The 22,381-nt window shown below is 42.2% G+C and overlaps 1 protein-coding gene across 4 annotated transcripts in view; it reads right to left on the bottom strand.

Moving 5' to 3' along the window:
• Positions 1-21,912, bottom strand: part of MSANTD3 (Myb/SANT DNA binding domain containing 3) — a 32,270-nt gene extending 10,358 nt beyond the window's left edge. The window contains exons 1-2 of one of the 4 annotated variants that reach the window (XM_006185237.3): positions 21,891-21,912; positions 2,012-2,462 (exon numbers count right to left, since the gene is read on the bottom strand). In XM_006185237.3, coding sequence (XP_006185299.1) covers positions 2,012-2,429 — 418 coding nt within the window. In that variant the 5' untranslated portion in view covers positions 2,430-2,462; positions 21,891-21,912. Of the gene's footprint in view, positions 1-2,011; positions 2,463-13,276; positions 13,371-13,447; positions 13,688-13,851; positions 14,033-21,890 lie in introns of those variants that run through there. The other 3 variants (XM_032478094.1, XM_032478091.1, XM_032478093.1) reach the window with 3 other exon arrangements.
• Positions 21,913-22,381: the final 469 nt, after the last annotated feature.

Here is a 22,381-nt window from a genome sequence, read left to right as displayed (position 1 = left end):
TGACCTGGAAACAGGAACCAGACAGCATATGGCTGTACTTTAATAATCACCAGTAAAAAGAGAAGTCTCACCTGTCATATACATACAAACATCCAATTTAAAATAAATCTCTTTTACAAGTGACTGTCTAGCAAACGTCCCTACAGGAAGGACACTGAGAATCCATATTTATTCCCTTTTTGCTGGAAATTTATAAATTCTGTTTATGACTAAATGAATTACATCATCTCCTCTAAAAAGAAAGAGAAAAAAATTTGTGTAATGGACTTTCTAGATCCTACCCTAGAATTTGAAAGTGGGGAATAAGACTGTCCTCTTAGAATAACCCTAAGAAATCAATACGCAATAATCCAGATCAAAGATTTGCAAAGTGAACTGAAAGCAGTCCACACCACCATCTTCCTGGGCAACATCTCCCAGGGAATATAAGCAATTTGAAAAGTAGCCCTGCTGATTCACCTCCCTCACTCCCTCCCTCCACCAGCACCTCTCCTTTCACTGCCTCACAGACACTGAATTGCTCCAAGGCCAGCATAATGGAGAGGAATCAGCTGAAGCTATAAACACCTCCAAAGCAAGGACACTGTCACTTAGCAGCAGGCCCCTCCACCATAGAAGCAGCAGCGAGGAGAGGTGAGAGAGAGCTGGCAGTGTCCACATAAACACTGTCTTCCGGGAGGTGCCCTGGCAGGGGAACCCAAGAATCAAAACTCAGCCACAGGGTTCCTACCCTGGGAAACAATGCATGGATTTCTTGACATTCACTGCAACAGTTGCCCAACTGGCCCCCTGGACTTAACTTTGGTCAATGATCAGCAAAAAAAAAAAAAAAAAAAAATTGATCGTAATTTAACTTCCCAGGATGATCTGCCAACAGGGGAAAATAATGTGCTAATCAAAAACGTGTACTCTGTTCGCTTGGTTATTATCTTTTCCACCCTACAAGGATAACATTCTTAGTTTTAAATAATTTTTTAGTAACTTTTAATTAACCAGTCCCTCAGAGCTCAGTTTACTCTGGGGACACTAATAAGTGAATTTCTCATCCTGCAAGCCAAAAATTGGATTTTCCTAGGCAAATGCTTCTTGGGTACTTGGAGCACCTTATGAGCAACCCTTTGGCCTTCCCAAGAATCCTCCTCTGCTTTCAAGGTATATTTTCCACAAACTGCAATGACTCTTTATATAAACTGGCCATTCCTATCTTAAAAGAGGCAGGAGTTATCAGCAGTTAATCTGTATGCATTCTCATCTTCCCTTTGCCTGGAGACATTTCTACAGCCCCTTAATTCCAACTTTTTAAAGCCATGACACACTTTCATTACAGCCTTGATTATATGACAGTCTCTCTCTTCCCTAGGAATTATGTATGATATATTTTTCTTTTTTCATTGGAAGTATATTAAAACTAAAATGATTTTTTTCCAGAATTTCTCAAGTTTCCTGGAGTGCCACAAACCAAAACTATAGATCACAATATTATAATGGGACGAATGCTGGTTTTTAATCTGGGTGACTGTTCCATGGAAGTTTGCTACCCTAGTCTCTGTACTTCCCTTAAGTTTGAAATAGTTCACTTTCTTCACGTGGCCTTTTGAGTACCTTAACGGCAGTACTTTGCACATAATTTTTTTTAACAAAAAAATACGATCGAGGGAATAAATACAAATCCTCAAACAAATTCTCTGTCATATATCTGAGATACGTTGAGATAAGCAACTAAGGTACTTCGTTAACTACTTTAATGGAGCTCCTTATTTTCCGTTCTTAGGTAATTAAGAGATAAGTGAGGCCTCTTTAAGAGAGACGGCATGGGAGGTAAGCAAGAGCTTCTGTTTTTATGTACAACATGACCTGAGCATCTCGTATAGTCAGAAGTTTTGAGTTGGGAAGGGCAAGTTTGATAGGAAAGTTTCTTTTTTATCAATTCCCTAGAAATTAAGGATTTGAAATCTGCACCGTGCACCGGGCCCCCCAGGGGAACGTGCGAGCTGGCGTCAGGAACCCATACCTTGGGCGGCGGCATCCGCGCGGTACTCGGGCTCCTCCTCGGGCGGGCTCTGCAGGAAGTAGAGCTGCTCGGGCAGCATGCTGGCGATCTTCTCCTTCCCCAGGACGTGCGTGCTCAGCAGCGGGCTGACACTCCGTTTCACTTTCTCTCTCCTCTCATGGGCCATAATCTTTTTGGTCCGAGCCTTGATGTTCTCCCAGCACTTCTTCAGCTGTTTGAAATCCCGCAGGGACACGCTGGGCTGAGAGTTGTATTCGTGGGCCAGCGCCTGCCAGGTGCGCTGCTTGAGGGCAATAGTTCTCGCGTCGCTCTTCTTACACTCCAGCACATACTTGTACTTTTCTACTAAAGCAAGCAGGATGCTCTTTTCCAATTCTGAGAAGTACTTGGCAGGTTTTATAATTTCGTTGTTTTGCATTTTCCACTATGTTTCTTCTGGCTGTTAGCTAGCCTGGAACAGGAAGTTTGAAACAATCATTACTAACTCTAGCAATAAAAACGTCGGCGAATCACTCAAGCTTAATCCCTGTCTTGATTCCGTTCTCTGACATCCAATACTTTCTTTTCCATGAATGGTGAATCATGATATTCTGAAGAAAACGTTCATAATTATACCACACAGAGACAAACGGGAAAAGAAAAAAAAAAAAGAAAAAAATTTTAAAGTTTACCAAGAATGAGGTTTTACTTAAAAGCAGATTTTCAAGTAGGTCCTTTGCTGTAGATCTTGGCCATTTTATGATTATCTGGTACAGAGCAGCCAAAAAAGAAAAGCTGGAACATCTATGTGGAATTCTAATGTGATCATTTATTTCTGCTTAATGCTAGGGAACTGATAATTCCCCAAATTCATAATGTTAGGCAGTTCTCTCAAAGTTTTATCACAGCTGAAGGCAAGAGAAGTCACCGTGTGGTCAAATATAACAGATAATGTAAATACTATCAAAGTTTTAGAATCATCAAGAAATCACCCCTAAAAGATCTGACATTTCCATCACTCTGTCTGTTACCTTGGATAGGTCCATGGTCCTACAGGAACCTCAGTTTCTTCATCTTTAAAATGACGGTTTGGAGTCTGTGATCCTTAAGGTCTAAGGGCCTCTTTTACAAGTGTACAGTTCTTTGTAAGTAATTTATATAATTTCAGAGGTGTAAGGGCCTGGATGTTTAGAGCTTGAGTCCAACACCACTTTTTCCCCCCTACGTTTCATATAAATGGAGTAATTCAATATGAGGTCTTTTGTGACTTGCTTCTTTCACTGAGCATAATGATTTCAGTCTGTCTGCATTGTACCACGTATCAATACTTCATTCCTTTTCATTGCTGAATGATATTCCATTTTATAGTTGTAGCACAGTCTATATCCATTTACTAATCAATGGATTTTTTAAATTGAGATATACTTGACATATAACATTATAATAGTTTTAGGTATATAACAATGATTTTATATAAATATATGTATAGTGAAATGACCATCACAGTAAGTCTAGTTAACATCCATCACCACAAAGTTACAATTTTTTTTCTTTTAAGATCTCTTCTCATAGCAACTTTCCAATATACAATACTATTAACTATAGTCACCATGCTGTATATTGCACCCCCAGGACTTATTTATTTTATAGCTGGAAGTTTGTACCTTTTGACCACCTTTACCCATTTTGCCCATTCCCTCCCTCTAACCCCCATCTCTGGCAACCACCAACCTGTTCTCTATATCAATGATTTTTTTTTAAGATTCCACATATAAGTGAGATCAGATGGTATTTGTCTTTCTCTGTCTGACTTATTTCACTTAGCATAATACCTCAAGGTCCATCAATGTTGTCGCAAATGGCAGGATAGCCTTCTTTTTTGTGACTGAATGATACTCCTTTGTGTACATATACTACCACATCCTCCTTATCCTTCTTTTCAATTGAGGGAACTATGGGCCAGTAAGGTGAAATGGATTGCACAAGATCACAAAGATGGTGACCTGAGAAGTCAAGAACCTGGACTGTCCTAATAGTTTACTAATCATTTTTTTAAACATACCAAAAAATAGCCATTTTTATTATACATAGTCCTTTAAAATCTCTGTTCACATTATAGTAAGAGGTATCAATTTTATTTTAAAAATTTGAAATGACATATTCTCCCTTATCACTATTAAAGTCTACATACTTTATTACATTTTTAATAAAAATTGTATATATTTAACATACATAAATTTCATTTGATATAGTGAAATGATTACCACAAACTAGATATCATCTTTCACATAGTTACTTTTTATGTGTGTGATGAGAGTGCCTAAAAGCTACTCTATCCTATTTCCAATATTCAACACAGTAGTATCAGCTATAGTCATCATTCCCATAGATTGGATCTCTAGACTTATTCATCCTACGTAACTGCACTTTGTACCCTTTGACCAGCATCTCCCTATTTCCCCCACCCTCTATCTCCAGTCCCTGGTAAGCACTGTTCTACTCTCTGCTTCTAGGCTTTGAAAAGTCTGGTATTCCGATTATCATTTCACAACTATCTCTTGGGCTTTCACCTTGGGTGACTTCAAATTACTCAGCCATGACTCCCTGGGTCATCTTGCCATCCTCCCCAGTGCTGCACCAGCATCTTTCACACAATAGGTGCTTAGTAAATGTCTTAGTCCACTAAACCTATGTGCATTTTATGACCCTACACTTTCCTACACCTTTTAATCCCAGGAAACTTCCAACAAAAATTAATCTCAGATAAATTATGGCAAGAATGTAGCTAGGCAACAGAGAATGCAGCAATAAAGCAAATGGTGCATGTCCCCTTTGTGGAAAGGGCCAACATGCCCAGTCCTCCTTACGTTCCCTAAGCCTCTGATTTTTTCAGGATTACAGGCAAGCATCAAGATACTGATGATGTAGTCCATTTGAAACTGACCAACCCGTATCAAAAGAATTAGAAACTAACTTGAAAAGAGTCCTACTGGCCAAAAATGGGACATCTGAATATTGACAAGAATGATGGGTATACAAAGATTCACTGAATTTTTTTCTCTTGATCCTTGTGCACATTTGAGGAATTCCATAATAAAAAGTAGGGAAAGGCTGTGGCTTTTAAGTTTACAGCACACCGATTTAAAATCACACTATTATAAGTCAGCTACTCCTGGGGAGAGGTTACTGTAGTTGTAAATAACTGAAATCTGTTAGACCTCAGGTTGGAAGGGTCCTCGCCAGATCAGAGAACCTTAAAATTGAGGCCATGGAATGTGGGCTTTACAGGAGGGCAGCAGAACCTGATCAGGGTCTCCCACTAAATACCACCTCCTCCCCAGAATTAAGGTTAGCGTGATCAGTGTCTCCATATTCAAGATAACCTGCCTCACGTTCAGTCATGGACACAGCAATATCAGAAATCAAAAGATTCAGACAAGTCAAAGGTGGTTTGGTCCTCAGATCTTGGGCAAAGCTAAACAAGGGGGGATTTATCTTTGGAGACAGTCCCTGCACCCCTAAATTCCCAGGCCTGGGCTTTAGTCATGATGCTCTAATGTTCCTACGATGATTCAACCCAGGCCCCTCCTTCCCCAAAGGTCAAAAATTAATTTTTCACCTTCATCAATATTTCTATATCCTATACATCAATGTTCCCAAACAAATTTATTAACACACACTCCCTACAATATATCTTTCTTATTACCTCTATCTGTATTATCTCTATCTGCCAAGATGTCTTTCTGTATTATCTCTATCTGCCAAGATGTCTATGTCCAACTTTATGTCCTATAGTTTTTACTACAGAATCGATAGGTATACTGAATGTTCTTAAACTACACAGCCCTCAAAGCAGATTCTGAAATAATGCCCATCTCAACTCTTCTGCCCCCAAGAGATGTTTACCTTCTCCAATGCCCCACTCCTTTTCAGAATCACTGTCATGAAGACTAAGAATCTGATTCACAAATAGAAAAGGGATTGTTCCCTGTTTTGTTCTATTACAGGTAATGCTATTTTACATTATATATTTTTCTTCCTAAATAAATCTTTTTTTCTATCCTTGATTATTTCTTCAAGATAAATTCCTAGAAGAGGAATGGTTGCCACAAAAGATAAAAACACATAAGACTTTTGTTCCATCACCATCTGTCCTCCAGGGTTGGTGTACCAATTGACGTTCCCACTTCATTGACTTTTGCTGTTAACATTTTTTAAATCTTTGCCAACTGGGGAGATGAGAAATGTCCCTTCATTGTTTAGTGATATATGCACTGCAGCTCTCAGGCAAATAAGCCACACTCTGACAGAACTAAGTCCCTGTTATACTTAGTGGAATTGAAACTACATAGTTTCAAGCAATTTAATAATTCTTTCTCACAATGTGTGCAGTACCACTAGCTGCCAGCAGGTGGTGGTGGGATGGTGGGGAATCTAAACTCACAAAGGACCTTAAGTGTGTGGTCAGCTGAGTCTCTAATAACAGCAATAATGACAATAGCAGATACATTTATTGAGCCTTTACTGTGGGTTTGACACTATTCTAACTGCTTAATATGCACTGTATCATTTAATTCTCCCAAAAATAGCCCCTAAGAGCATCGTTTTTCACACTGTTAAAAAAAAAAAAAAAACTTTATGAAAGTACCGGAAGAAATTATACAACTGCTCTCAAAAGCAAATACTCAGAATTACCAACACCTGGGAACCATTAATAGGCTATTAACTAAATTGTTATTTAATCACTAGCTAAGTAAATCCAGAGTTACCAATTTACTGTGCTAAATTTTGTAGAACAGCAGGCCTCCCTTGGCCATGTGGCTTGCATCCTGCAGGGCTCTAAAGGGATTCTGGTATGAGAAGGTGCACCCTAAAGGTCCCCTATGGATCCCCAACAGCCTCATGAAGCAGGCTGTTTATCTCCACTAACCAATTATTATTCCTATTTCCCAGATCAGAAAAGTGAGGCTCAGTAACTTGCCTGTGGTTACACAAATAGTAAGGAGCAGAACCAGGATTCAAACCCGTCTGACTCCACACCCATGCTGCTCTCTCTTGGCCCAGCCCTCTTCTTTCAGACCTAGTGACAGCCCCTAGTGCCCCTGCTCAAATTACATGTCAATTAGTAATCTAATTATCAGCAGGGCAAAGTCCTAGGTTAGAGTTACCTAGCAGGAGCTGTACCTGCTTCTGTCTCCATTTGTGGGCTCTTTCCCTCCCCTCCCCTTCCCTCCCTACTCCCATCACCTCCCCCTTCTATGTCTCAAACCTAGAGTCCACATCCCCTCATCTGCCCCAGATGCACTTCTTTCACTCTAACCAGAGTTCTGAAATAATTTCCACTGTTGATCTGAGGAGAATGCATATTTGAAAAGTAACTGCAGCAATAACATGGAGCTTTAAAACGGTCCACGCCTCAGGGGAACTGAACACTAACATTCTGCTTGAGCACTTGATTGACAGTCCTAAGTAAACAAACACTTCCTGAAGAAAGAGATCTCTGGGCAAAGCTTATTAATAGAAACTTCGAGGCTAGACAACACATTCTAGCTTAAAACTGCTCAGGAATGTCCATAATTGGTTATAGATGGCAACACAACAAGCCTTCTCTGCTATATCAGCTTTTATTAGAAACTGCCCCTCCCAGGCCCCCAACTCTGCTCAGTATGGATCATCTTTTCCGTCTGCTGTTCCACTAGACAGAGTGCTACCCACCCTTCTGTGTGGCTGTAGTACAAGCAGCCCAGAGACCCTCCTATAGTGGGCCCTCGGCAAAATTTAGCGAATGAGTGTATTTTGATATAGATGTAAAACTGCCTCCCATACAGAGAATGAGTATCATACGTGATAAAACAATCAGTACTGCCAAAACCTGCATTAAAGTAAAAATGGTCAAATAAAAATAGCAAAATCCAAATGCAAAGGAAGCTCTTCTTGGGCTAGGCAAAGACCCAGAGACAGAATGAAATAAAAGAGCAGGATTCCAATATAAAAAACGAACAAATAGGAAGCAATCAGCATAATTTCCAAAACAATAACACTGACTAAACCACCAGAAGGCGCTGTAATAAGTATATTCAATATCCACCTTAAAAATCCATCTGTTATGGACTGAACGTTTGTACCCTCCCCCCCCCAAAATTCATTTGTTGCAACCCTAACGCCTAGGGTGACTGTATTTGGATACTGGGCCTTTAAGGAAGTAATTAAGATCAAATGAGATCGTAAGGGTGGGGCCCTGTTTCAAGAGGATAAGGAATGAAAAGACACCAGAGAGCTTGTACCCCCTGTCCAACCCCAGGGTTTACAAAGAGGTTATGGGTGATCAGTTTGCTCTAAAGAGATGAGAGGCAATTTCCTATCCTGGTCTTTTGACTCAGCGTCCCCCAAACAACCTCTTCTGGAAACAACATAGAGCCTAACATATTAAAATGAGGAAGGTACTTCAGTCCAATCCTCTCATTTTCCAGATGAGGAAACTGAGGCTCAGAGCAAAGTCTGGGGCTTCCTGGAGTCCTAGTCACCAAGGAGGGCCTAAAAGCCAAGCCTCAGGATTTGTTTTCAACCCCTCCCCGCACACCTCCTCGCTGGAACCCTCTCACCAGCCAGATGCCCTTTTGCTAGGTACCCTAAAGCCTTCTCCACTATCCTATCTGAAAACTCCGAGGGCACTGCTCTTAACTCTGACACTCGTTGTGTGACATTAGGCAAGTCCCCCTTTCTCCCTGACTGTTGACTCCTCTAAATTATAAAGCTGAAGCGGGTGTTCTCTGAAGCCCCATCCAGTGCTGGCAGTCCATACTAGCACTGCTGCTACAGTGGATTTTCTGCAACCTAATTTCCACAGTTTTCTGCCAAATGCACATGGATGGCAGTTTCTGATTATTTACGAGGCTAGTGGAGCTGCTAGCCAATGAAAGAACACTGCAACAGAACAAAGTGATCTTAGCAATTTAGACAATTTAAGACCCATGCCCAGATTTAACTCAGAAGGTTAAGTAGTTCCAAGTGAATGTCTAAAGCAGGTGATTAGATCTCTCGTTCACTACTGTAGCCCCGGCTCCTCGAAGAGCACCAAGTACACAGGAGACACTCAATAAATATTTGTGGAATATATGTTGAAACTAACCGGCTCGCCATTTCCATTTTTCACTAATCATATCTAGATGTTCTATTATCTTAAATTTCTCCTTTTATAAAGGATTTATCATAACAAAAATCATTTCCTGGCTTCTTCTTGTACGTTGTATTGTATGCCACATTTTTAAGAGCCTCTCTACAACTGTGATACCTTCTGATTTCATTTCATCCAGAGGTAAGAGTAATCAGACATGACTGTTCCTGTACACACCTTCCCAAGTCCCTGCTCTCACATGTTCAGACTGGTCTGCCCAGGATGTCCACTCACCTGTGCCCTCTCCATCTTCTTCCCTTCCTTAAGAGGGCTTTCCAGCCTTAAACTTAGCGCTAAACTTGCTTCCTCTAATGTTCTCCCTCTTCGCCTTCACCACCCACTTCAGGCAACCACGTAACTCGGAAGTGTTTATTTTTACCATCTGTGTCTGAGTGTGTCTGTCAGCAGAACCAGCCTTGTGTTTAAGGCAAGAGCTCCCACCTCCCGTCCTCCTACTCCCACAGTTCCCTCTGGAAACCAAAGGCAGGTTCTTAAAAGTCCTGACCCCTTCCTCCCCCTCCCCCATAGCTCCATCCCAAACCATCTCCCCTTCCCCAGCCCAGTCTCCCTGAAATTCCCTTAGAATCATGATTAAAGCACCCTCCACAGAAAGTGCTTTTACAATACAGAAAATCCTCTTGTGAAAGAAAGAACAAAGACGTGCTGCCCATCAGCACCCATGTTACACCACTGTACTCTTATAATCAATGTTCCAGCTGTGTAAAAAAGAAAAAGCAAAGAAAGTCCCCTTTTGTAGGTGTTCACACTCCATCTGTGTGCACTCCCTCCTCTACTCCCACCACTTCAGCAACAACATCTCTGGGCCAAGGGTCCCAGATAACTACCTTTTACTACAGCCACCAGAATTACTCTGTACTGCAGTCTATCCATATGCTGGAGGGTCTCCCCTAGCTGAGCGTGAGATCCTAAGGCTTGGAACTACATTTTATCTGGATCTTTGGCACACAGTTGATTCTTGGTGTTTGTTCAAAAGAAAGTAGGGGTGTCAGGGAGAACCTCTCTCCAGCCCCATCCTCTCCTCTGCACCACACACATTTCCAATTGTCTACCAGCCACCTCTATCTAGCTGTCCATTACAGGGACCTCAGAAATCTCCAAAAGCAAACAAATTATTCGCCACCTACAAACCTCCTGATTTCTGGTGATTTCAGCCACATTAACTTGGCTCAAAGCAGAAACCTCAATGTGCTCTTCAATCACACGTAACCAGTCATCAAAACCTATACGTTTTACCTCAATATCCCTTCTCTCCCATGCTCATTGCCTCTGTCTGAGGTCAGGTCCAAAGTCTCCCAAGTGATCTCCCAGACTTCCAGCCCCTCTTCCACACAACTCCCAGAAGGATCTTCCTAAAATACGGTGATGAAGCCACTGTCCTGCGTGTAACTCTGACATCTCCCCCACTGCTGAAGTGATAAAGTCCAAATTGCTCACATGGCATTCAAGGCCTTTCCAGATCTGCTCCGATTACAGTGCCCCCTCCACCCCACCCCAAACCACCCTTTCCATGTATCTTTCAACCCAGCCAGACCAAACTCACCTTCATGCCCTTGGACCTGCTGTGTTCTCATGCCTCAGGACATGGGGCTTTCTCTGGCTGGAATACTTTACCCTAAGGTCTGCCAAGGGCTCATCTTCATCTCTCAAGGCCTAATTCTCATGAAATTTTGGGGAAGCCTTCCTCAACTAACACCCAGGCTGTTACATTTATTTTCTTTATAACAGCGTCCTCCTAAATGAGTTTGAGGCAGCTAACAAACTCTGCACACACTGCAACTAGATTTCTTAAAGAGACAGAATATCAGGGCAAAGACAAGGCAAAGGTAAAAAAGGTAGACATTAGGAGGTGGTGTAGTGTTCAAAACCTCTATGATAATGCCTCATACTCATCTTGTTAAAGAGGCAGATTGGCCCTGAATGAATCCAAAATGAATGAGATACTCTTCTGTGAGCTCACTGCCAGTTGTATATGACTGTACTGCAGCACTTCCCATATTTTCTGTAATTTGCTCACTGTGTCTGTCTCCCTTACTAGACTGGGAAATTCCTAAGGGAAATACATAATTTCTGACTCATCTCCAGTATCCCCGGCACGAAGCATATGACTCAGCATAAGATTGGTGCTCAGCAGACAAGTGTTAAACAAATGTCACCACTGGACAGGAAAAAAGGTCCTAGTGCTTGTTGAGTTCCCTACCAGGCATTGAAAAAAACATTGTTTTAGCCTTACAAATATTACATGGCTGAGAAATGGCAGAGCTAGGATTTGAATCTCCCACTGTCTCTCCAAAGCAACAGCTTTTTCCACTAGGCACACTGCTCTCTACTTTCACCATCACCATGTGCCCAAACACCCTGTCCTTCAAGGCCTGGTTTTAAAATAACCCTTCCCCCAGGGGAAGGTATAGCTCAGTGGTGGAGCCTGTGTTTAGCATGCACGAGGTCCTGGGTTCAATCCCCAGGACCTTCATTAATAAATTAAAAAATAAATAAACCTAATTACCCCCCCAAAAAAGTTTTAAAAATAAATAAATTTTAAAAATAAAATAAAATAACCCTTATCCAAGAAGCCTTTCCTGTTCACTCAAAAGGAAAGGCAGCCTGAGTGCAGCCCCGACCTTCTACTACACTCAAGTAAGACACCATCACAAACTGGGAGAGGAAGGGGTGCCTCCTGGGTAGCGGAACACTGAGTAGGGTGTTTTGATGTTCTGCACAGGGTCTTACGGAGTCCTCGGCTCTTCTATCGTCTTTCCCCAAGGTGCAGTCCCTGGGCCTTCCCGCCTCTCTTTTCCTTCTTCAGAGTCCAAAGCCTTCCAGTTCTCCCCAAACTGAACCCCAAAATAATTTCCTGCTTCTCTAACCAAGTGAATATAGTTGTATTCAAAACACAATCCTTCATTACATCATTTAGGTGTCTGTATTTTAAGTATCTTACCAATCTCTTCAAACATTAAAAAATTTTCAAGACTCATGAGAAGAGACCATGGCATTTTAGGAGGCACCACCATCTGGCTCTCAACCCATCTGAATACTTTTAGGGTGGCCTGGGAATAAGAGGACAACCCAGTGATCTCTCCCCAGGATGCTGCCCCCTCCCTCCCAGTCCCAGACATGAGGCCTGGTCTCTAAGGGCTGGATGCCTGATCTCTTAAAAGCAGGATGGAATGCTGGTCCAGAAAGCTGCTGAGATGGTAGACACTGGCCCCTTCCTGCATACTCTCTTCCAGAACTTCAGAATCCTCTTTTCTCCTCCCAATCCACCCCTTGCCTCTCACTGGCCCCAAACTCCCACAGCAGTCCTCAGTGCTAACTCAGGAACTGTGCTTTTGAATTAACATTCAACAATTTCCTTGGTAACACAACTGACTTATCTGACATGCTGAAATGTACACCCCTGGCCCTGATATTATCCTACTAACTGGCTTTAAATGTTACCATACCTAAGAGACACCCAATCCCATGAATCAGAATAGGGAGACTAAATTCTTCACTATTTCCTACTCCCAAATAAAGATTACTCGTGCAATTTACAGTAGCTACATCACAGTGCCAGTGTGATAATTTAATTAGATAACTCATGCCAACTGTTTGGTACCCAGGGCCTGGTACACAGAAAGTGCTCAAAATTTAGCTATGATCATTTACCCACAGTATCTCTCACAATACTACCTGGGGGTAGGCATTACACCACGCACTCCACCGCCACCATCCCCGCCCCTGCCACCTCACCCCCATTTACAGAAGCAGCATCCAAGGGCTCAGAGTAAAGGTGCTTTCCCAAGGTCAGGCGGGCACCAGTGTGATGCTCGGCCCTCGGCCTCCGAGTGGGGGGTCCCCTCCCATTACACCCTTGGACTGGGCACAAGGGGTCTTAAAGGAGACAAGTACGGAAAAGCGCTGAGCACAGTGCTCGGCATACAGTGGGGACCCTGGGATGGGGAGACCTCGGCACTGCGGGCCATCTGGATTCCTCCCAAGCGGCTCCTCTGTCCCCGGGGATCCAGAGTCCCCCGACCCTGGGTACGCCGCTGAATCTTCCCGAGGTCCGCGCCCTGGAGCTTTGTACGCCGCAGGCCGGCCTCACTCACCAAGTCCCATCGTGGCGCGCGGAGGCGGCTGCCCGGCCTGCGGGGCAGGGGTCGTAGCGCCTGGGCCGGAAGCCCGCCCTGCTAGCCCCTAGGCCCCCGCTCGCCTGGCCCGCGCCTCCCTCCCACCCGCCCCCGCCCCGCTGCGGCCAGCCCGGCGGAGGAGCCTCCTACCTGCAGCGGCGGCGCGGCGGCCGCGGCGATCGGGGGAGGGGCCGGCGAGAAGCGAGCGCGGGCGGCCTCGGCTCCTCTCTCAGGCTGGGCACCGGGAGGGCCACGGGCTCCGAGCGCCGGGCGGCGGCGGCGGCGGCGGCGGCGGCGCGCCCCCGGCCGGCCAGGCCCCGCCGCGCGCGCAGCGGCCACAAAGCCCAGGAGCCGCCGCCCCCTCGCGGGCCACCCGCCGCCTGCGGGTCCGCCGGCGCCGAGGAGGGCGGGAGCGCGGCCCCGCGCAGTCCCCACCTCCCCGAGCCGCGGCCGCTGGCTCCCCTGAGTCTCGGGGCGGGGCGCAGGGGGTACCCCTCCTACCCACCCCTCTCCCTTGCACCGATATCCTTGTGCTCAGAGTTCCCTCTTCCCACCTTTGCAGACGAGCTCCTGAAGGCCCTGAAAAAAATGTTTCATTTCCATGAACAACAAAAGAATGCATTTGTCGCAAGGGATTTGGCGGCCAATGACACGAATCAGCTCAGTCCAAGCCCGCTGTCTGAGAAAGGCCCCTTTTCTTTCGAGACACCCTGCTACTTGAGTAGCCAACCCTCTTGTGCTGGGTTCATCACGGAGTTTTGTTTTGTTTTGTTTTTTAATTTGCGGGATGTGTCTCCCCCTAGGCTGTACCCTCTGCAGCCCAGGACCTGGTTCAGAGGCCATGGGCTGAGTAAGTGGGAATTTATGCTCAGATGAGTGAATGCACAAAGATCCAACTGTAGCACAAGGCACATTTTATCATGTCCCCACAAGGATGGGGGCTAGGTGTTTCTTTTGCCCTGTATCTACTGGGAAGATCCCAAGTTCAAAAGGGCGGAGAGGGCTGTTGAACTTTTTCTTGTTTTCCTAATTAAAGTGAAAGTCTCACAACATAAAAATAACCACTTTAAAGTGAACAGTCCAGTGGCATTTATTACATTCACAGTGTTGAGCAACCACACCATCTCTACCTAGTTCTGAAACATTTTTATCACCCCAAAAGGAAATCTCTCACTCATTAAGCAGTCACTCTCTATTCTCTCCTCTCCCCAACCCTGAGTAACCACTAACTTATTTTCTGTCTCTGCCTATTCTGGACATTTCATTTCAATGGAATCATACAATATGCAGTCTTTCGTGTCTGGCTTCTTTCACTTAGCATGATGTTTTCCAGGTTCATCAGATTATAGCATGTATCAGTACTCCATTCCTTTTTATGGCTGAATAATATTCCATTGTATGTATACCACAATGTGTTTTTACATGTCTCCACTGATGGACATTTGTGTTATTTCCACCCTTTGATTACTGTCAATAGTGCTGCTCCAAACGTGCCTTTAAATGTATTTGCCTGTGTAACGGTTTTCAATTCTTTGGGGTATATACCTAGGAGTGGGATTGCTGGGTCATATGATAATCCTACATTTAACTTTTTGAGGAACTACCAAAAAGTTTTTCCATAGTGGCTAAACAAATGATTTAATATGCGTACCAGCAATGTATGAGGGTTCCAAATTCTCCATAACCTCACCAACACTCACTACTTTCCATTTGTTTTGTTTATTTTGTTTTGGGAGGGAGATAATTAGGTTTACTTATTTGTTTTGTTTTTAGAGGAGGTGCTGGGGATTGAACCCAGGACCTTGCGTATGCTAAGCATGCACTATACCACTTGAGCTATAGCCTCCCCCTTATTTTCCATTTTTTTGATTCCTTGAATATATGTGAGGTTATTGCCACACTCCCAGCTTCTATGACCCACAGGTGCACCTGGCTCAGAGGCTGAGAGGCTGAGCCAGGTCTTTTTGATGACAAAAAACCCTCAAACACTTCTAGGGTTCAGAAGTACCAATAGAAATAAAGACCTTTATTCTAACTTAGATTTATACTGCTCTTTGTTCATTATTTTAACAACAACTTGTCAGGCATCTAAGTAGCTTTGAAATTTTCCAGAGAATCTGGAAACCAAGACCATCCCGAAGGAGCTGCTGTTGGCAAACTTTCTGACACTCACCTCACTGGAAACCAAGGCAATGCACCATTTCCACTTAAAGTTTTCTACCCTAGTTCCACATTAGACATCCATGAAGATTTCCTTCTTAAATGAGGATACAGTCAAGGGAAAACTACTAGGGTGTGAAAACAGAAATTCACTTCAGATTGAAAATATGACTGACAGGTGGTACAGTCTGGGCAAAACACTGGATTTAACAGACAGACCAGGGTCTGAATCCTGACTTTACTGCTTATATCTTTTTCACCTAAGTTAACCTCCTAAAATCTCAGTTTTCTCATTTTTAAGGTGGGGATAATGATAGCTACCTGGCAGGGTGGGTGAAAGCTTCTAGTCTTAACTTTGATAACTGATCAGTATCAGTATCATTGTTGTCTTACTTATTTAAAGTAATGATGATTGGCATAAGCCGCAGGCAGAAATGCCACTAAGGAAATAGAAAACTCATATTCAATCATGTGTCTCCTCCTCCAATCCAGAGAGTAAACTATCTCCAAAACTAAATTGACAAGGGTATCTTGTGATGAGTGTGATGTGGTCACTGCCCTCCCAGCTCTCTCCTTGTTCCCTAACTTAGTTCCCTCCTTGTTCCCTGCCCTTGGACAAGCTTCTTAACCTTTCTGAGTCTTATCTGTAAAGTCACATAAAATACTTACTTAATAGGGTTGTTTGAGGATTCAATAAGGTATTGTATTTGTAAAGAACTTAGGATAGTGCAAGTTACATAGAAAATATTCAATAAATGTTAGTTACTATTTATTATTAGTAATAAAGCTGTTATAACTTCTTTTCAGAAAGAGTTAACAGAAGGGTTGAGTCTACATAGAGTCTAATAAAAGGAAGCCATAAAAGAGAACCCATCTGTGTGACATGTCCCTTCCTCAAGATCAGGAGGTCCATCTCTACGATGGAGATGAGTGAGGCACTGTACTCTGATGGCTTGTTGAGAATAACTCTCAAAATAGTCTCCCCTCTGCTCAGATCCAGTCTCACCAAACAGTCTTGACGTAGGAGTTGGTTCCTACAGAAGTTTTCTTAAGGGAGGGAAAAAGCAGTCATCATCCAATCTGAATACTCCAGAGTTCTGAGAAAATACAATTCTCTTGGTAAATTAATACACTAGGGCTTAGTTTATCCATCCATTTTGACTGGCCAGATTCAGTCTCCCTAAAATCGAATTAAGTGTGGCCATTAGAGACTCCTTTCATCAGGTTCTTTTAGTGGTAAGGAACAGAGATTCATTCAAACTCGCTAAAGGGAAAGGTGTTTATTGAATTTTAGGTGAGTTGAAAGATAGGAACAATCCAAGTTAAGCAGGGCCTCGCAAGAGCCTAAGAGCCACTAGGAACCAATTTTTTTCTCTCTCTCATTTGAGGTCAGTGTGACTTTCTATGTCTCTGCCTCTCTGCCTTTGTCTCTCAGTCTCCTTGTCTCATTACACTTTTGTGTCTCTCTGTATATGTGCTCCTTCTTCCCTACCTCCCAGCCTGCTCCCTCTGCTTACTCATCTGCACGTGGCCATCATGGACCCCCAGCCTAGGGTAGAAACCTTCTCCATGTCTCTTGGTTCATATTTACCACCACCCCTCCAACACACACACAAAAATGTGATTGACCCAGCTCATTATTTTAAGAAAGGATGCAAGCCGGCAGTCTATGAAATGACTGCTTTTGGATGAGAAGTCTGCTTTAACTCAATCAGCTGTTATGGGATGGCAGAGAGGTTTCATCTGGTACAAAAAGTACCACCCAGCACAGCAGAGACTAGGAGTAGGGGTATTCACCAGAAGCTGGCACTGAAATCATTTTATTAATAGGACCATACTTTCTAAACCAAGTATCAGAATAAATAGTATAAAAAGTATTTGCAACCCACTCTCTAATGGTAGAGGCTGTCTGAGGTAGAGTTCAGAGTCTGAAATATTAGAACTTCTGAAGCATTTTGATAGCCAATGACAATAATGAATCAAGATTTTTGAAATTGAGACTTTCTTGAAAAATCTTAGTTGCTATAAAATGGTAAGTGATCTTAAAGAGAGAACACCTATGTCATAGAATTGTTGACAGGATTGTTGACACACACACACATACACATATAAATCACTTTAGTAGTTCCTATATAAGTATTAACTATTACTATCACATAATGGAAGACTCAATAATTCTTAATCTATGGTTACCTCACTAAGATACAGCTATACTGTTAGGCAATCTCTGGCTGCTAGTCAATCTGTCTCTTGGCACATTTCTTTTTAAATATAACATCAAACACCAGACAAGCAGGAGGATAGATTTAGGAAGCTTCAGGGACTGGCAGTGATGCCTCCTGGGATCTTACCTTACTGAGTGCACAGAGTTGATTTTCTATCTGGACATCCCTTTTCCTAAATTGAAGAAGGGCAAACTATTCTTCAGATGGCTAGACAGATCCAAATATTTAACTTTTGTAAGACATGGGCATTGAGAAAAACAAAAACCGCCTCAACCTACACAATCCAGTTGTCCAGGGAAAGAATGAGAGGCGATGAGCCTGGAGTGCTGAACGAGAGGGTACAGATAGAGCAGTTAGAAGACCAAAAGCTAGTGCTGAGAGAGCAACCTAGAGGAGTGCCAGGTCAGAAAGCAATGGCGGAACAGGGCCAGCATGAAATCCAGGCTGCATGAAAATTTCAGAACTCATGGACTTCAAATGCCTACATTCTACCTTTCCCTGAGATGCATCTCGGCTCCTTTAAAGTGGCTGGGTTGGCAAGCTTCTGGCCACTGGAACTGCCACAGCAATTTGACAAGGAGGTGGTTTTGGTGAACATGCTATTGGTACCTAGGTATACTAGTTACTTATTGCTGTGTAACAAATTACTCCAAAGTTGAGAGGTTTAAGCCAACAAAAATGTATTATCTCACAGTTTCAGGTCAGCAAGCAGCTTAGCTAAAGAGTTCTGTCTTGGGGTCTCTCATGTCACAGTTAAGAGGTCAGATGGGGCAAGAGGCAGGTTCCAGTTTGTCTGCGAGGGTCCCAGGGTTCTTTATGAGCCCACGTTTGTTCTTGAAGGTTCTAGTTTGTTTTTGATCTCGTCCACACCCAGCTTCCCAACTGCAGTCTGGCTGACCTACAGCAACTTCAGGCTCAACATGAGACTCAAGGCCACAGCAGCCTGCACAGACTTCTACCGGCTGCCACAGCTGCACAAGGTCTAACCCCTTCTAAATGTCAGCAGACACTACTTTTCATAAAGCTGCTTGAAACTGTTCTGTATTTCTCGACCTGCTCTGCCACTAATAGGCTGTGAAACCTTGGGGAAGAGGTTTAGTGTCTGAAAAATGAAGTTTGGTTTAGCTCCCTAGTGGTTGCTTAAATATTAGTTGCTACTACTCTCGTCTTTTCACCGTCAAATTTCTAACTCAGCAATTTCACTTTCAGGTGCCTCTCCTAGAAAAATATTTGCCTGTGATTACAAAGAGGCATGTTCGCTGCAGCTTTGATAATGGAAAGTAAAGGAAGATACAGAGAGAAGAGAGAGGAAGGGAGAGAGATGGGGAGAAGGAGAGAGAAAGGAAGGATGGAAGGAAGAAAAGAGAGAGGAAGAAGGTGGAGGAGGAGGGGGAGGAGGAAAGAAACATTGGAAGCAACCTAAAGGTCCATTAATAGGGAATGCTTCAATAAACTATGGTATTTTATAGGACTGACAAAGCATTGTATGATACAGCTTTTTGTTTGCTTATGTTTCATTTGTTTTATTTTACCAAGTCATTTGACTTCACAATTTTAAACCTGGTGAACACTTTAGTCCTGGGCATATTGTCACCCAAGGACATTTTAATCCAACAAAGAGCTTGCTCTTAACTCTATAGTAAATATGAGTAGTTAGTACTATAGGCAGAGCTAAAAAAGCAATAGACCAGTGGAAGACGACAAGAAAATATTATTCCTCTGGAGCATCTGAAAGGATTTGCTTACACTATTCTTATAAATTAACTAAGAATTAAGTATAAAATGCCAGTATTTTGTCCAGTTCACAATAAATATTTCTGATATTAATAATACAAAATAAAATTGACTATGGCTAAAACTGCACATGGCAAATGTCAGATCTGCTAACTTAGACTTGGGAAAACAGAACTTGCTAGAAATATGGATCATAAACTAGCACTCAAAATGTCAGAAAAGCTAATCAATTAAATTTAAAATAGAAATTTACACAACATTGTAAAATGAGTATAACTGAATAAAAAATGTTATAAAAATAAAAAAACAAAGAAGTCTTAATACAGTATGAGCTTTAGTTAATAATAACATATCAATGTTGGTTCATTAATTGTGACAAAGTTTCTATGCTAATGTAAGTGTTAACAATAGAAGAAACTGAGCACGGAGGTATATGGGAACACTGTACTATCTTTAGTTCACTGTGACCTTGACATTGTCAAGGAGTGAGTATCAGTTACATATTTCATAGGATGTCCCTTAGTTTTCCTCAATATTAGACTGGAAGTTATGGATTTCAGGGAGGCATTAGTTATTAAATTTTTTTAATGTGCTGTTCTAAGTATCTAGAGAAATATTATTTGCACATACGGGAAAAAAGGGCATGAAAAAGTGTTTACTGAAGCATTATTGGAAAAGGAAGTAAAAATGTAACATCTCATGATAGGGAAATGATTAAACTATGGAATACCCATAGTGTAGAACATCCTATTTCATAGGCTTCAGGAGTCATCAATTATAGAGATCATTACTTTAGTATCATTGAGAAAGAAAAATGCTCTTAATTAAACTATGACACAAATCTTTCTTATCATTAATAATTTTTATTTTATAATTATTCAAAAAGCCAAATGAGACTTAAGACATGGATTTTTAATCCCATATCATCCTCATGCATACATTAAAATGAAAGTATTCATAAAATAAATTGATTAGGGCATATCTAAATTTTCTTCTCAGAGTCTGAACCTTCTGAATCATGTTTAGATTCAGAATTATCAATATTCCAGGCTGCTAACATCCATTCTGCAAGTTTTGAAGCATATTCAGCAGGTAATGACAACTACATCCCTATTATTGCCTAGCTAACAGGAATTGTAAGATGCATACCAATTTTAGAGATAATAAAATGTGAATGAAAAAGTGTGCCTTAGAATAATGAAACAAGGGTATTATGCAGCAGCTAAAGGAACCAAGGAAGTTTCTTATATGCCACCATCAAAAGTTCTAATTCATATTGCTAAGGAAAACTAGCAAGTTGCAAAAAATATATAGTGTGAGTTCATTTATGGAAAAAGCAAAATCAACCTCTATATTTTTGTGGCAGACACTGAAAATTTGGTTACCGAAAAGATATTCTCAATTCTTTTTACTATGCCATTCTATACTTTAGATACTTGAAAGGTAAGTTACTTTCCTAGACTCCCCTGTTGATGGATGGGTCATGTAATAGAGTCTAGCCAGTAAGTTATAGGCAGATGTTTTGGGAGGCTTCCTTTCTTGAATTAAAATATAAAACATCACACAGTGACTTTTGTCCTTTCCTGTCTAGTATGTGGACACATTTTTAGAGAAGCAGCAATCACCTTGTGACCATGAGGACAAATCTGTGAAAGATGAAACAAAAAAAGAGTCTGGGCTCCTGATGACATCACTGAGCTGCCCTGAGCTGCCCTTGGACTTCCTTTCAAATGAGACTAATGAACTGCTTTCTTTTGTTGGGTATTCAGTTGGCTGAATAAAGTTCTAACTGCAACAAGTCAGTTTAGAGATAGATTTTTAAATATCTGAACAGAATGCACACTAAATGGATAAGTAGAGGTGGGAGTAGAATTGAGAGAGGATGTTGGGGCACTTTAACTTCATTTGATTTTTTAACAACATAAAGGTGTTCACATATTACATAAGTAACTAAAAAAATTATTTTTGTAAGATTTATGTCAGAAATGAGAATTGCTGACAAGAAAGGAGCTTACAATGGGGGCAGCATCTCAGGCTGAGATCTTTTTTCAAATGATTGAACTCCAGAAAAGACAAAAAGTTTTTCCACTGGGCTATCAGTTTACTATCCATTCAAAAAAGTTAATCTGGCTAGCTTTATTTGTTTTCAGAGAGTGCAGGCTTCTTCATAGTGCGTACCCATTCCTTTTCTAAAGGCTCACAAACTACCTTTGATATGATCCATCCTGGGTTTGTATTGGTGCTCTCAGGAAAGGTCAAGATTACAACTCCCTTCTTCAAGATCTACTTTTTTCTCCTTTCTAAAATCAGAGCATTTTCTGGTCTTTAATTTCCTGTTACTTCTCATTTTCTCTGATACTTCCCAAAGATTACCAGCATAACAGTTTCATACAAAAGATCCTGGCATACACACACACAAAAACACATTATGATGATTATTATGCTGTTAATATTGATGATAGTAATGGACTTACCATTTACTGGGCATTTTCTGCGTGCCATGTACTGTGCTAAGTAGGCATTTTACACACACTGTTACATGTAATCGTCACAGAAACCCTGTGAGGCTCCATTTTATAGAGGTAGACAGTGAAGCTTGGGCAGGTAACTTGCCTAAGTCCACACAAAGGCACACAATGTCACAACAGACTGGGACTTGCAAAGAACCAGCTCTTGACCACCAAGCTGACTTGAAAAAAAAGCAAAATCAGTATAAGTGTAAACTCAGGTCAGTCCGCAACAGGTTCTCTCAGAGTACCCTAGGAAATACCCACTAAACGGCCCCTCCTCCACTAGGCCAGGGGAGCCAGAGCTGAGTGCAGTTCTGATCCTTTCCGTATTTTCCTCATCACCTCTATCTGAGCTCTGCAGGCTCCGCCCCTCCTCTAGCCGGTAGCACCTCCTGCGCAAGCGCACTGTGGCCCGGAACTTGACTGCTGCCCCGCGTGTCCCCGCGTGCGGCGGC

Source organism: Camelus ferus, chromosome 4, assembly GCF_009834535.1.
Source record: "Camelus ferus isolate YT-003-E chromosome 4, BCGSAC_Cfer_1.0, whole genome shotgun sequence".
NCBI classification, from domain to species: domain Eukaryota; kingdom Metazoa; phylum Chordata; class Mammalia; order Artiodactyla; family Camelidae; genus Camelus; species Camelus ferus.
This window is presented reverse-complemented; position numbering and strand designations above follow the sequence as displayed.